General features: G+C 48.0%; 1 protein-coding gene and 1 pseudogene across 5 annotated transcripts in view; both read left to right on the top strand.

Moving 5' to 3' along the window:
• LOC110568941 (kelch-like protein 22) overlaps window positions 1-13,279 on the top strand; it is a 50,117-nt gene that overhangs the window by 18,263 nt on the left and 18,575 nt on the right. For all 5 annotated transcript variants that reach the window (XM_064362838.1, XM_064362842.1, XM_064362840.1 and 2 more), the window contains 2 exons: window positions 1,455-1,620; window positions 6,830-7,548. In XM_064362838.1, coding sequence (XP_064218908.1) covers window positions 1,455-1,620; window positions 6,830-7,548 — 885 coding nt within the window. The remainder of the gene's footprint in view (window positions 1-1,454; window positions 1,621-6,829; window positions 7,549-13,279) is intronic.
• On the top strand, window positions 11,485-12,858 carry LOC110568940 (splicing factor 45-like; annotated as a pseudogene).

Here is a 13,279-nt window from a genome sequence, read left to right as displayed (position 1 = left end):
TTGTTCCATTTTTTTTCTTCTTTATTATTTGTTATCCTCTGCTAGCATTAAACTTGTGCTTAGGAATCTTATGTTTGTTTCTTATTGATATTTTTACCTTTTTTTTTTTTTGCTAATTAAAACATTGCTTTTATAGATACAGGGTCTCACTTTGTTGACCAGCCTGGTCTGGACTTCCTGGGCTTAAGTGACCCTCCCACCTCAGCTCCAAGTATCTGGGACTACAGGCACATAGCATCATACCTCGCTAATTTTTGTAATTTTTTTTTGAGACTGAATCTCGCTCCTGTTGCCCAGGCTGGCAATGGCGCAATCTTGGCTCACTGTAACCTCTGCCTCCTGGGTTCAAGTGATTCTCCTGCCTCAGCGTCCCAGGTAGCTGGGATTACAGGTGTCCGCCACCACACCCGACTAAAAGTAGAGACAGGGTTTCACCATGTTGGTCAGGCTGGTCTCCAATTCCTGACCTCAGGTGATCTGCCTGCTTCAGCCTCTCAGAGTGCTGGGATTACAGACATGAGCCTCCGTGTCTGGCCAATTTTTGTAATTTTTGTAGAGATAGGGTTTCACCATGTTTCCTAGGCTGGTCTTGAAGTTCTAGGCTCAAGGGATCTACCTGCCTCGGCTTTCTAGAGGATTGGGTTTAGAGGCGTGAGGCACCATGCCTAGCTATTTTACCAGTTTACTTCACCATAACTCCTTCTGCTCTTTGTTTGTTTGTTATTTTTTTTGAGACAGTCTTGCTTTGTTGCCCAGTCTGGAGTACAGTGGCGCAATGTTGGCTCACGGCAACCTCCACCACCCAGGTTCAAGCAGTTCTTGTGCTACAGCCACCCAAGTAGCTGGGACTACAGATCTGCACAATCACTCCTGGCTAATTTTTGTATTTTTAGTAGAGATGCGGTTTCACCATGTGGCCCAGGTTGATCTTGAACTGCTGACCTCAGGTGATTTCCCTGCCTTGGCTTCCCAAAGTGCTGGGATTACAGGTGTGCGCCACCATGCGTGGCCTCCTTCTGCTCTTTGAATACTTGGCATTTGGTAGGAACTCCATAAATATACATTGAATGAAGTGACTTTTACTAGTTTCCCAGTAATTCATTGCTTTGAAATGTGATCTGGAGTTGCTACTGCTCCAATCCAGGAACTGCACTGATGAACACAGCAGAAGCACGCTGGGTGTGGGCCTCCCCTCCCGAGACTCACATGGGACTCCTTGGGCCCATGAAAAGAGAAACAGGACAATTTCCAGGATGTCTGCCCAGACTTGGTCAGGATCCTTTTGTGGGATAGCTCACGCATGTATACAGTTGACTCAGAGCACAGAGTGGGTCAGCCCACTCCCAGGGCCCCGCCACCAGCACCAGGTTCTTCTCTGAATGCTGTCACTCTTGGTAACCTGGGCTTGAGTCCTGGTTTGTGTAACTCCACTTTCTTGTTTCTTCACTTTGCAGAGGAATGTTTGCTGGGGGATTGAAGGAAATGGAGCAGGAAGAGGTCCTGATCCACGGCGTGTCCTACAATGCTATGTGCCAAATCCTACATTTCATATACACCTCTGAGCTGGAGCTCAGCCTAAACAATGTGCAAGAGACACTGGTGGCTGCCTGCCAGCTTCAGGTGAGGCATGTCTCGTCTAGCAAGGCAGACCCACACCCAGGTGGGGTTCCCTGAGATGCCCACGATGCCTTCCGGGCACTAGTATTGGCTTGAAGTTGGGTCAGGAATATGAGGAGACCAAGCAGTGAAGAAGGCCAGAAGTGGGGAAGACTCTGGAGTCATGCGCTGGATCTAAAGCAGAGCTGCTCTGGACAGCCCAGGCATAGGCGTGTGTTTCGCCTTTGCCCTCTTGTCTATTGCTGGTTGTTTCCCCTCTACTTAAGTCTTCTTGTCATTGAACGCATCCTGTACCTAAGCAGCTAGGCTGACCCAAGGCTGCATGTGGACGTCCTGTGTGCTTTGGGATCTGGCAATGTGGAGCATCCACCAGCATTGCTACCAAGGCCCTTCCTGCCTGTCCCTGCACTGGGCCACTTCAGTCTCTTGAAAGTGTTTCCGTTTTGTTATTGAGCTTTATCTTTCTATCTATTTATCTGTCTGTCTGTCCGTCTTATCTGTCTGTCTATCTATCTATCTATCTATCTATCTATCTGTCTATCTATCTACTCATTCAGGTTATTGGAGACAAGCTCCCTCTTTATCACCCAGGCTAGAGTGCAGTGGAATGATCACAGCTCACTACAGCTTCAACTTCCTGGGCTCCAGCAATCCTTCTGCCTCAGTCTCCTAAGTAGCTAGGACTACAGGCATGCGCCACCACACCTGGCTAATTTTAAAATTTTGTTGTAGAGATAGGGGCTTGCTTTGTTGCTTAGGCTAGTCTCGAACCCCTGGACTCAAGTGTCCTTCCACCTCGGCCTTCCAAAGTGTTGGGATTACAGATGTGAGCCACTGTGCCTGGCCTATTTATTATTATTATTATTATTATTTTTGAGATAGTTTTGCTGTTGTTGCGCAATGGCACGATCTCAGCTCACTGCAACCTCCACTTCCTGGGTTCAAGTGAATCTCCTGCCTCAGCCTCCCAAGGAGTTGGGATTACAGGCATGCACAACCATGCCCGGCTAATTTTGTATTTTTTGTAGAGATCGGGTTTCTCCACGTTGGTCACGCTGGTCTTGAACTCCTGACCTCAGGTGATCTGCCCACCTTGGCCTCCCAAAGTGCTAGGATTACAGGCGTGAGCTACCTCCCCTGGCCTATTTTTTTTTTTTTTTTAAGACAGGGCCTCACTCTGTTACCCAGGCTGTAATGCAATGGCATGATCACAGTTCCACCTCCTAGGCTTAAGTGATCCTCCTGCCTCAGCCTTCTGAGTAGCTGGGACTACAGATGCGTGCCACTATGCCTAGCTGGTGTGTGTGTGTGTGTGTGTGTGTGTGTGTGTATATAAATAAGTTATAGGGATGGGGTCTTGTTATGTTGCCCAGGCTGGTCTTAAATTCCTGGCCTCAGGTGATACTCCCACCTTGGCTTCCCAAAGTTCTGGGATTACAGGTCTGAGCCACTGTGCCCAACTTTTTATTGAACTTCAAGTACTTGTTTTCATAAAGAATTCAAAAAGTTTTCTGAGGCTTTGACAGTGCGACTTATGTTTTGGAAGATTATTCTCAGTAGTGTGGGTGCAGTTACACAGGACTGGGCCTGCAGGTACCTTTGAGCTATCAATCAGAGGCCTGATATGAGTTGAGAGTCATCTCTTCCCACAGTTCTTAAAAGTGAAACAAAATGCTACGCCAAGTTCATCATTCTGACCTTTCTTCCCATGAGAGCAGGTTTGGCACAACTAAAAAAAACTCAAGTCTTAGGAAAACCAACTGTGCGACAGGGCCCTGGCAGCTTCCCTGTTCCCTATTCCCTGTTCCCTGTTCTCAGATTGGTAGGTAGGACCTGGATGCTGGATTCGTTAATCTGAGTATGACTGACTTGTCTCACCATACCTGCATGGTGGGTAGATGCATTTGGCTTTTACAACAAAATAATTTCCCCTTGTTCTTCTGCTAAAGAGATCTCTTCTGTCATTGTTGCTTTGGGAACCCTCATCCAGTTCTCTGCCCTGGCAGCAGTTAACTCCTGATTCAGCTGCCTCTGAAACATCTTCCCCAGCATGGCTCAAGTCCAGCCATCCATCTCCTCCTCCACACCTGCCACTCTCCCGGAGCTCCCCTGCCAGTCCCCCTGCTCTGTGTGTTATGTGACCATCCTGTCAGTTCCCTGGGCTCAATCTCCGTGGCTCCTTAAGCCCATCCACCTTCTTCATTCCCTGTGTTCAAGTAAGGACAGGTCATCCTTCTCGGTATTGCTTGTAGCCATCTCTGTTCTGTGTTTCCATTTCCTTCCCCTTTGCCTGGCCTCCATCTCTACGTTTCCGCCATTTCCTTATTCTCCCTGCAGCAACCACACACACTGAAACCAGATCATCCTCACACCACCACTTTCCCTCTCTCACCAGTCAGCTTGGAGACCTGTAGTCTCTCTGTTGGTTTGGCCAGTGCTCCCTACAGCCCTGGGTCATCTTCCCCAGTGCCTCAGAGACCATCTCAGGGGCAGCAGCCTAGCTTTGTTTTTTTAACGTATCAGGCTTCTGAGCCAGGCTTGGTGGTTCATGCCTGTAATCCCAACACTTTTGGAGGCCAAGGTGAGAGGATCGCTGACGCCAGGAGTTTGAGACTAGCCTGGGCAACAAAGTGAGACCCCATTTCTATGGAAGCATTTTAAAAATAACCAGACATGGTGGCGTGTACCTATAGTTCCAGCTACTTGGGAGGCTGAGGTGAGAGGATCAAGAGCCCAGGAGGTGGAGGCTGTAGTAAGCTGTGATCACACTACTACATTCCAGCTTATCTCTAAAAAAAATCCGGCTTCTATGCAGTATTGTTTTAAAGCAGATTTTACTTGGCATAACCATGTCAAATCTATAGACCTATAGGATCATTTATGTTCACATATCTAGTGACTTTTGGGGGCTTCCCCAATGTGTTGTACTCTGCACTAGGCCTGGGACCAGACTCTTCACAGTGTCCCCAGAGGCCTCAGTCTGATTTCTAGTAACACTATCCTATTGGGTTACCCCAAGAAAATGCAGTCCCTTCTGGGGCTCCTACATGGCCTGAGCCCAGGCTGGTTCCTCTGTGAGATTCCACTGAGCAGAAAGCTCACTGCTCTAAAAACAGGACCAAAAGGAGAGACAGCAGGGTCCTCTCAAGGAGCTGCTACCCAGGCTTGTTCAGGGCTGTTTATGTTCACATTCTGCCCAAAACCTGGTCTTCAGGACCCTGCCCCATGACAAATCAGAACTTTAAGAAAACCTAGTATTTTGGGAAGAAGAGGCAAAGCAGAAGTACAGGCAAAGGGAGAAAGCAGCAGGTCAAGTGAAGATGGTCGGGACCTAGCAGAGCACCATGGGACACCTCATGTAGGGGACATACCTGCCCGACAGTTGGTAGGTCCCATTCAGTCTTTAGCACGTCACCTTGCAAGCAATATTAGATGTCTTTTGAATTTTGAAAAAGTTATTTTTAGTGATTATTGATAAGCTTTAAATAGCAAGAGAATTATTCCATGTGTAATGGTTAATTTACTGATGATTCTGCATAAGCCAGGTATTCCCATTTTTAGAGAAACTGATCAACTGCACTGAACCCATGGGCAGGAATTGGTAGCAGGGGAGTTCCCATTTCCCCGCAGTGTCCTGAAATGGAGCCGGTTTGGGAATCCAAAGAAAAAAGCATCAGACAACCAGGGTGATCAGGCCAAAGCATTTATTAGGAGGAGTTATGTACAGAGTGGTGCAGCATGTCCTCAAGACAGACCAGGAAAAAGAGAGGCTTTACCCAGGCTCGCCCACAGAATGGGTCAGGATATGGAGTTTCTATGAGGGTTTAAGGGATTTGTCTCAGGGTTGGAGTCAGTTTTTCTTTCAGTGTTTTGGGTAACAACCTTGATGCCTTTATCAGTGCCTGGGAATGTTCAAGGACCAGGTTTGGGTTCAAGCCTGCTGGGAAAACCTGCAGCTGGCTGGGTGACAGAGAGGTCAAGGTACTCTGTCAGTTTTCAATCTGGACATGGTAAAAAAGGAGGTGGGCACTGGGGGCCCCACCAAAACTCTAAAATCATGCTTCCTAAAGAATTTATCAACACCTAGTTTGTTCTCCCAGTTTTCCATAGGGCCCTTCCCTTTGTCTCCTATTCTAACAAGCTTTGGCTGTTTGTTCACAGAGTAGCCTTTAACAGCCCTCTGGTCGTGGCCTTGTTCCCAACTCCCTCCAGTGCCATTCTCTCTCTTGCTGTCCTTTTAAACCGCTAGTGCTTCCCCATGGTTAGGGAAGGGTTGATGTGGCTACCTGGGAGCCTCTGCACTCACTGGAGCCAAGTGGGTCTTGACCCAGCGCAGGACCTCAAGAACAGGGATCGCTTGAGTCCAGAAGTTTGAGACTTCAGTGAGCTATGATCTTGCCATGGCACTCCAGCCTGGGTGACAGAGCAAGACTGTCTCAAATTTTAAAAAGAAAAAAGAAAAAGAATTCTGAGTCATGTTCCTGAGTGGGTGCTGGTCGGGTGTCTGAGAGGCTCTGAGCACTTCTGGAGAACCAGGGTGGATGTTCTGACAGGGGGAAAAAGCTGGTTATGTTTTTGGTCCCAACATTTTTGGAGAGGCAGGCTCTTCTACAGAGTCCTAGGGTAAGGATGAGGGTGGTCTTAGGTCCTTTCCAAACCATGGATACATGACAGTGACCATTTGTGCTGCTTCCTGCTTTTCTGAAGAGCTAGTACTTTTGATCTAGGAGGGAATTGACATATATCAAGGGTCCACTCCTATGTGCTCTCTCATTTTCCTCATGTTGCTCTCCACTTTAGTGATCCTGTTTTATAGATGAAGAAACTGAGGCTTAGAGAGGTTGAAAACATGCTGTACAGGAGGCTGAGGCAGGATAATTGTTTGAACCCAGGAGGCAGAGGTTGCAGTGAGCAGAGATCGCGCCACTGCACCCCATCCTGGGCAACAAGAGCGAAACTCCTCTCAAAAAAAAACAAAACAAAAAAACATGCTATATATCCTGTCACCTGGTACATTTCCAAACCAGGATTTAAACCCAGTCTGCAGTAAGCCCCAGTCTGCAGTGTGTCAGGAAAGGTAGAGGACAATTAAGGAGGGCTTCTCGTCCACTTTGCCTGCCCCACAAGGGCCCGTATTTCTGCTATCATTCTGTCTCCCACCTTCAGATGCTTTTCCCAGCCCAGACTTGAATGGGTGTCATTCTCTCTGCAGATCCCAGAAATTATCCATTTCTGCTGTGATTTCCTCATGTCCTGGGTGGACGAAGAGAACATTCTCGATGTCTACCGGCTGGCAGAGCTGTTTGACTTGAGCCGCCTGACTGAGCAACTGGACACCTACATCCTCAAAAACTTTGTAGCCTTCTCTCGGACTGACAAGTACCGCCAGCTTCCATTGGAGAAGGTCTACTCCCTCCTCAGCAGCAATCGCCTGGAGGTCTCCTGTGAGACCGAGGTATATGAGGGGGCCCTTATATACCATTATAGCCTGGAGCAGGTACAGGCTGACCAGATCTCGCTGCACGAGCCCCCAAAGCTCCTTGAGACAGTGCGGTTTCCGCTGATGGAAGCTGAGGTCCTGCAGCGGCTGCATGACAAGCTGGACCCCAGCCCATTGAGGGACACAGTCTCCAGCGCCCTCATGTACCACCGGAACGAGAGCCTACAGCCCAGTCTGCAGAGCCCACAAACAGAGTTGCGGTCGGACTTCCAGTGCGTTGTGGGCTTCGGGGGCATTCACTCCACACCATCCACTGTCCTCAGTGACCAGGCCAAGTATCTAAACCCCTTACTGGGAGAGTGGAAGCACTTCACTGCCTCCCTGGCCCCCCGCATGTCCAACCAGGGCATTGCGGTGCTCAACAACTTCGTATACTTGATTGGAGGGGACAACAATGTCCAAGGATTTCGAGCAGAGTCCCGATGCTGGAGGTAGGACAGAGTGCTGGCTGGTCCCTTTGTCTTCAGGTGATGTGAGGGTGTGGAAGTCATGGGCTGAAAGAGCTGGTCAGGTTCCCTCCAGCGTTTCACATGAGCATCACTTGTCATTGTGGAATGAAGTCTGGGTGAATTCAGAGGTGGACAGCAGTGAGATAAGGGAAGGGGGCATTCGGATTGGCTTCTTTCCTGCGTGTCCCCTACTCCTCAGAAACCCATTCACCTTGTACCCCTGCTCGGCCTCTTCAGAGTGGGCTAGGTTGTGAGTGCATTGTGCAGGAGGAGAGGGGAGGGGAGCCCACAGCAGGAAAGGCTGGGATGAGAGGACCTGGGAGCAGGGCCAGCTGGGCAACTGCGCCCTCCGTCGTTCTCTGAGCTTTGATGCATATTTCGGTTTCCTATCACCAGTCTGCTTTGCTCTTTCTTCTCTCTTACCTGCTCGCTAATGGTGGAACAGGCTTCCTGCTGCTGTGCCTGAGCAGCACACAGTCTTCAGCCCAGGGGAGCGGTAAAGGCCAACAAGCATCACTGAGCCTCATGCTACATTTCCACTCCACCCTGCGGTCAGCCACGCACTTGGCATAATTTCTCCTGGGAGGAGGCAGGTTTCCCAAGAGAGGGTTTTGTGGACTGCTGTGATCTGTAGGATGCACCTGGCTCTATCAGTCACTTAGGCTGTGATCTCACAGACTTATTTCTGGGCGGAGCAAGGGACAGTGGGTCAAGTCCACAAGCCTTAGCTACCATTAGATTTCCAGAGACCCCTCCATCTTACCTTGGTGCATGTGAGAAATCTCCCCACGCTTCATGCTTAAAGATGGTGCTGTAGAGAGAGAGACTGCTCTGCAACTACTTCCAGCAGCCATGAACTAGATTCTGACTGACTTCATATTCATGTTTCTGTTTTCTGGGGACAGGGCAGGGTAGGGTCTGGCCTGGCCATGCCACTTGGAATCAAGCGTGGTAATCCTGGCCAAGGAGGAGAAGGCCATTTCTTGGCCACCTCTGCACTCCTGGCCCCAGGAAGTGATCATCTTTGTTAAGCTGCTGAGGCTCAGAGGTTGGCAGTAACATTGTGGTTAAATATGAGAAAGGGCAGGTTTCAGAAAAAAGGAAACAGCTACCTTCATTTCCTCCCTAAACATATGTTCCCCAGTGGGTGTGGCCACACCAGATTCAGACTTCCCTCTGGCCAAACCTTAAACCTTCTGTTTTAGGGGATTCAGTTTCCCATTCGGGAGACCAAGGCCAGACCACCCTGCTGAGAGCAACCTGTAGACCTGCAAAGTCAGTCTCTCCAGAGTGTTTTGGCCTCTGGCCCTTAGCAGAAGGTAGAGGCAACTGTGTGCCCAGTAGTGACGCTGGATGTTTCCACAGAGCTGTCCCTGACGTGGTGACAGCTAGGGATTCTGCCTGCCCCTGTCCTCTGTCCACCTGCTATATGGGCCATTGATCTCACTTTGACTTACAGTACAAGTCTGAATTTCCCCTTGTGCATGGGTGTTTGTGAGACTAAAGCTGAACTCTGGGTAATACTAATATTAGCCTCTGTAATCAATAACCAGTCTCAAACTCCTGTCTGAGAGTATGATCACAGTGGCAGGTGGGGTTGGCAAGACCTGCCTTGAGGGAGCAGGTGCCCACAGAGTGGTGGTGGTGGGAAGGACCACAGCCCTGCTGGTTAACCCAGGGGTGTATCATCTCTGCAGAACGAAGGCTTCATTAATCTTCCAGTGGACTCAGAACTTCCAGATGAATCTCTTAATTTGAATATTCTTTTTTTTTTTTTTGAGACAGGGTTTCACCATGTTGGTCAGACTGGTCTCAAACTCCTGACTTCAGGTAATCCACCCGCCTCGGCCTCCCGAAGTGCTGGGATTACAGGCGTGAGCCACTGTGCCCGGCCTTAATTTGAATATTCTTTTTTTTTTTTTTTTTTTTTTTGATACAGAGTTTCGCTCTTGTTACCCAGGCTGGAGTGCAATGGCGCAATCTCGGCTCACTGCAACCTCCGCCTCCGGGGTTGAGGCAATTCTCCTGCCTCAGCCTCCTGAGTAGCTGGGATTACAGGCACACACCACCATGCCCAGCTAATTTTTTGCATTTTAGTAGAGACAGGGTTTCACCATGTTGACCAGGATGGTCTCGATCTCTTGACCTTGTGATCCACCCGCCTCGGCCTCCCAAAGTGCTGGGATTACAGGCGTGAGCCACCGCGCCCGGCCCTAATTTGAATATTCTAAGAGTTTGGTTCTTTCTCTGCTTTCTCATCTCATCAGCCTTAGAACTGGTGAATTCAAAAAGCTTCAGGCTTTTAGAATATAAGGAAACAAGATTTTGTAGCAAATAAGGCTTTACATTTTAAGGAGTTATTACTTATCAGGTTATATCTTAAAGCATTGATACAGAAACTGCATATTAAAAAACCTTACCTTTCTTGGAGCAAATGGTATTTGCCTCCAAGATACCACTTTTTCTCTTTCATTCTTTCTTTCTTTGTATCTGTATTATCCACATCATTCTTTGTACCGTTCCCATAGCCATAGCCCTGTGGATTACTGAACACTAACTACGTGGTATACCTGGTAGTAGCTGATTACATGTTGCTATGTGCCCTAACACTACTTAAAGTAACAATTAAGGCTATGTGAAGTTCATGCCAATAATCCCAGCACTTTGGGAGGCTGAGGCAGCAGGATTGCTTGAGCCCAGAAGTTTAAAATCAGCCTGGGCAACAAACTGAGACCCCGTCTCTACCAAAAAAAAAAAGAAAAAATAATTTAACTAGGCCTGCAGTCCTGGCTACTCGGAAGGCTGAGGCAGGAGGATTGCTTGAGCCCAGGAGTGTAAGACTTCCATGAACTATGATCTATGATCATGCACCTGTACCGTAGCCTGGGCAACAGAGTAACACCTTGTCTCTAAAAAATTTTTTTTTAATAATGTGATTTTTCTTTTTCTTTCTTTTTTTTTTTTTTAAATGTGGATTCTCACTCTGTCACCAGGCTGGAGTACAGTGGTGCGATCTCTGCTCATTGCAATCACTGCCTCCCGGGTTCAAGCAGTTCTCCTGCCTTAGCCTCCCAAGGAACTGGGACTACAGGTGCACACCACCACGCCCAGCTAATTTTTTGTATTTTTAGTAAAGACGGGGTTTCACCATGTTGGTCAGGCTGGTCTCAAACTCCTGACCTTGTGATCTGCCCGCTTTGGCCTCCCAAAATGCTGGGATAACAGCCATGAGCAACCATGCCCAAACAATAATGTGATTTTTCTTTGGGCATTTTCATGGCTGCTAACATTTTAGAGTACATTTAATTTTTTTTTTTTTTTTTTTTGAGATTGCGTCTAGCTCTGTTGCCTAGGCTGGAGTGCAGTGGCATGATCTCAGCTCTTTGCAACCTCTGCCTTCTGGGTTCCAGTGATTCTCCTGCCTCAGCCTCTCGAGTACTTGGGATTACAGGCGTGAGCCACCGTGCCCAGCTAATTTTATATTTTTAGTAGAGACAGGGTTTCACCATGTTGACCAGGCTGGTCTCGAACTCCTGACTTCAGGTGATCCACCTGCCTCGACTTCCCAAGGTGCTGGGATTATAGCCATGAGCTGCCATGCCTGGTCAGTACATTTAATTTTAAAAATGGTTTAATAGACATTAAAACATTAATAGCCATGAAAATGCTTAAGTCATGGAAATTTAGAAGAAAAACAGTCTACTGAATTTAACAAGAATTCCAGAATATTTTTGTACCAACTCTAGGATTCATCTCTGAGTTTACAATAGGATGATATAAATCTGAGTTAAAGTGACTCTCCTGACTCAGCGGAGGGTGGGCGCTGCCAAGGGCTCCTGCTGCCGGCGGGTTTCCGCGGAGTGCCGCCCGGCTCCGCGCTGCCGCCGCCGCCGCCACCGCCGTGGCCCATGGGCAGAGTCGGCCGGGCAGGCCGGCATTAAACTGAGGAAAAGATGTCCCTGTACGATGACCTAGGAGTGGAGACCAGTGACTCAAAAACAGAAGGCTGGTCCAAAAACTTCAAACTTCTGCAGTCTCAGCTTCAGGTGAAGAAGGCAGCTCTCACTCAGGCAAAGAGCCAAAGGACAAAACAAAGTACGGTTCTTGCCCCAGTCATTGACCTAAAACGAGGTGGTTCCTCAGATGACCGGCAAATTGTGGACACTCCACCGCATGTAGCAGCTGGGCTGAAGGATCCTGTTCCCAGTGGGTTTTCTGCAGGGGAAGTTCTGATTCCCTTAGCTGACGAATATGATCCTATGTTTCCTAATGATTATGAGAAAGTAGTGAAGCGCCAAAGAGAGGAACGACAGAGACAGCGGGAGCTGGAACGACAAAAGAAAATAGAAGAAAGGGAAAAAAGGCGTAAAGACAGACATGAAGCAAGTGGGTTTTCAAGGAGACCAGATCCAGATTCTGATGAAGATGAAGATTATGAACGAGAGAGGAGGAAAAGAAGTATGGGCGGAGCTGCCATTGCCCCACCCACTTCTCTGGTAGAGAAAGAAAGAATTACCCCGAGATTTTCCTTATGAAGAGGACTCAAGACCTCGATCACAGTCTTCCAAAGCTGCCATTCCTCCCCCCGTGTATGAAGAACAAGACAGACCGAGATCTCCAACTGGGCCTAGCAACTCCTTCCTCGCTAACATGGGGGGCATGGTGGCGCACAAGATCATGCAGAAGTATGGCTTCCGGGAGGGCCAGGGTCTGGGGAAGCATGAGCAGGGGCTGAGCACCGCCTTGTCGGTGGAGAAGACCAGCAAGCGTGGCGGCAAGATCATCGTGGGCGATGCCACAGAGAAAGATGCATCCAAGAAGTCAGATTCAAATCCACTGACTGAGATACTTAAGTGTCCTACTAAAGTGGTCCTCCTAAGGAACATGGTTGGTGCGGGAGAGGTGGATGAAGACTTGGAAGTTGAAACCAAGGAAGAATGTGAAAAATATGGCAAAGTTGGAAAATGTGTGATATTTGAAATTCCTGGTGCACCTGATGATGGAGCAGTACGGATGTTTTTAGAATTTGAGAGAGTTGAATCAGCAATTAAAGCGGTTGTTGACTTGAATGGGAGGTATTTTGGTGGACGGGTGGTAAAAGCATGTTTCTACAATTTGGACAAATTCAGGGTCTTGGATTTGGCAGAGCAAGTTTGATTTTAAGAACTAGAGCACGAGTCATCGCCAGTGATTCTTAAACGAACTGCAGCTGAGAAAAGAAGGAAAAAGGTCACAGCCTGCATGGCTGTTGCATACCAAGACTCTTGGAAGGACTTCTAAGATATATGTTGATTGATCCCTTTTTTATTTTGTGGTTTTTAAATATAGTATAAAAATCCTTTAAAAAAACAAAAAAGTGACTCTCCTAGTCAGTTTGAGCTGCTAAAACAAATGCTATAGATGGAGTGACTTAAACAACAAATCTCTGTTTCTCACTGTCTGGACACTGGAAAGTCCAAGGTCATGGTGTTGGCCAGTTCAGTCCTGGTAAGTGCCCTTTCTGGCTATGTTCTCACATGGTGGAGAGAAGAGCTGTAGTCTTGGGCACTAAGCCCATCATGGGGCTCCACCCTCATGACCTGATCACCTCCCAAAGGCCATGCCTCCCAGTACCATCACGTCGGGGTTTAGGCTTTCAACGTAGGGATTTTTGGGGAATCTAAACATCTAGTCCATAGCAATAACTAAAATTATTTATATCATTATATGAAAA

Source organism: Aotus nancymaae, unplaced genomic scaffold (genome assembly GCF_030222135.1).
Source record: "Aotus nancymaae isolate 86718 unplaced genomic scaffold, 86718_ANA_hifiasm-v0.15.2.pri h1tg000049l, whole genome shotgun sequence".
NCBI classification, from domain to species: domain Eukaryota; kingdom Metazoa; phylum Chordata; class Mammalia; order Primates; family Aotidae; genus Aotus; species Aotus nancymaae.
The sequence above is the reverse complement of the archived record's forward strand: the minus strand, read 5'-3'. Positions and strand labels throughout refer to the sequence as shown.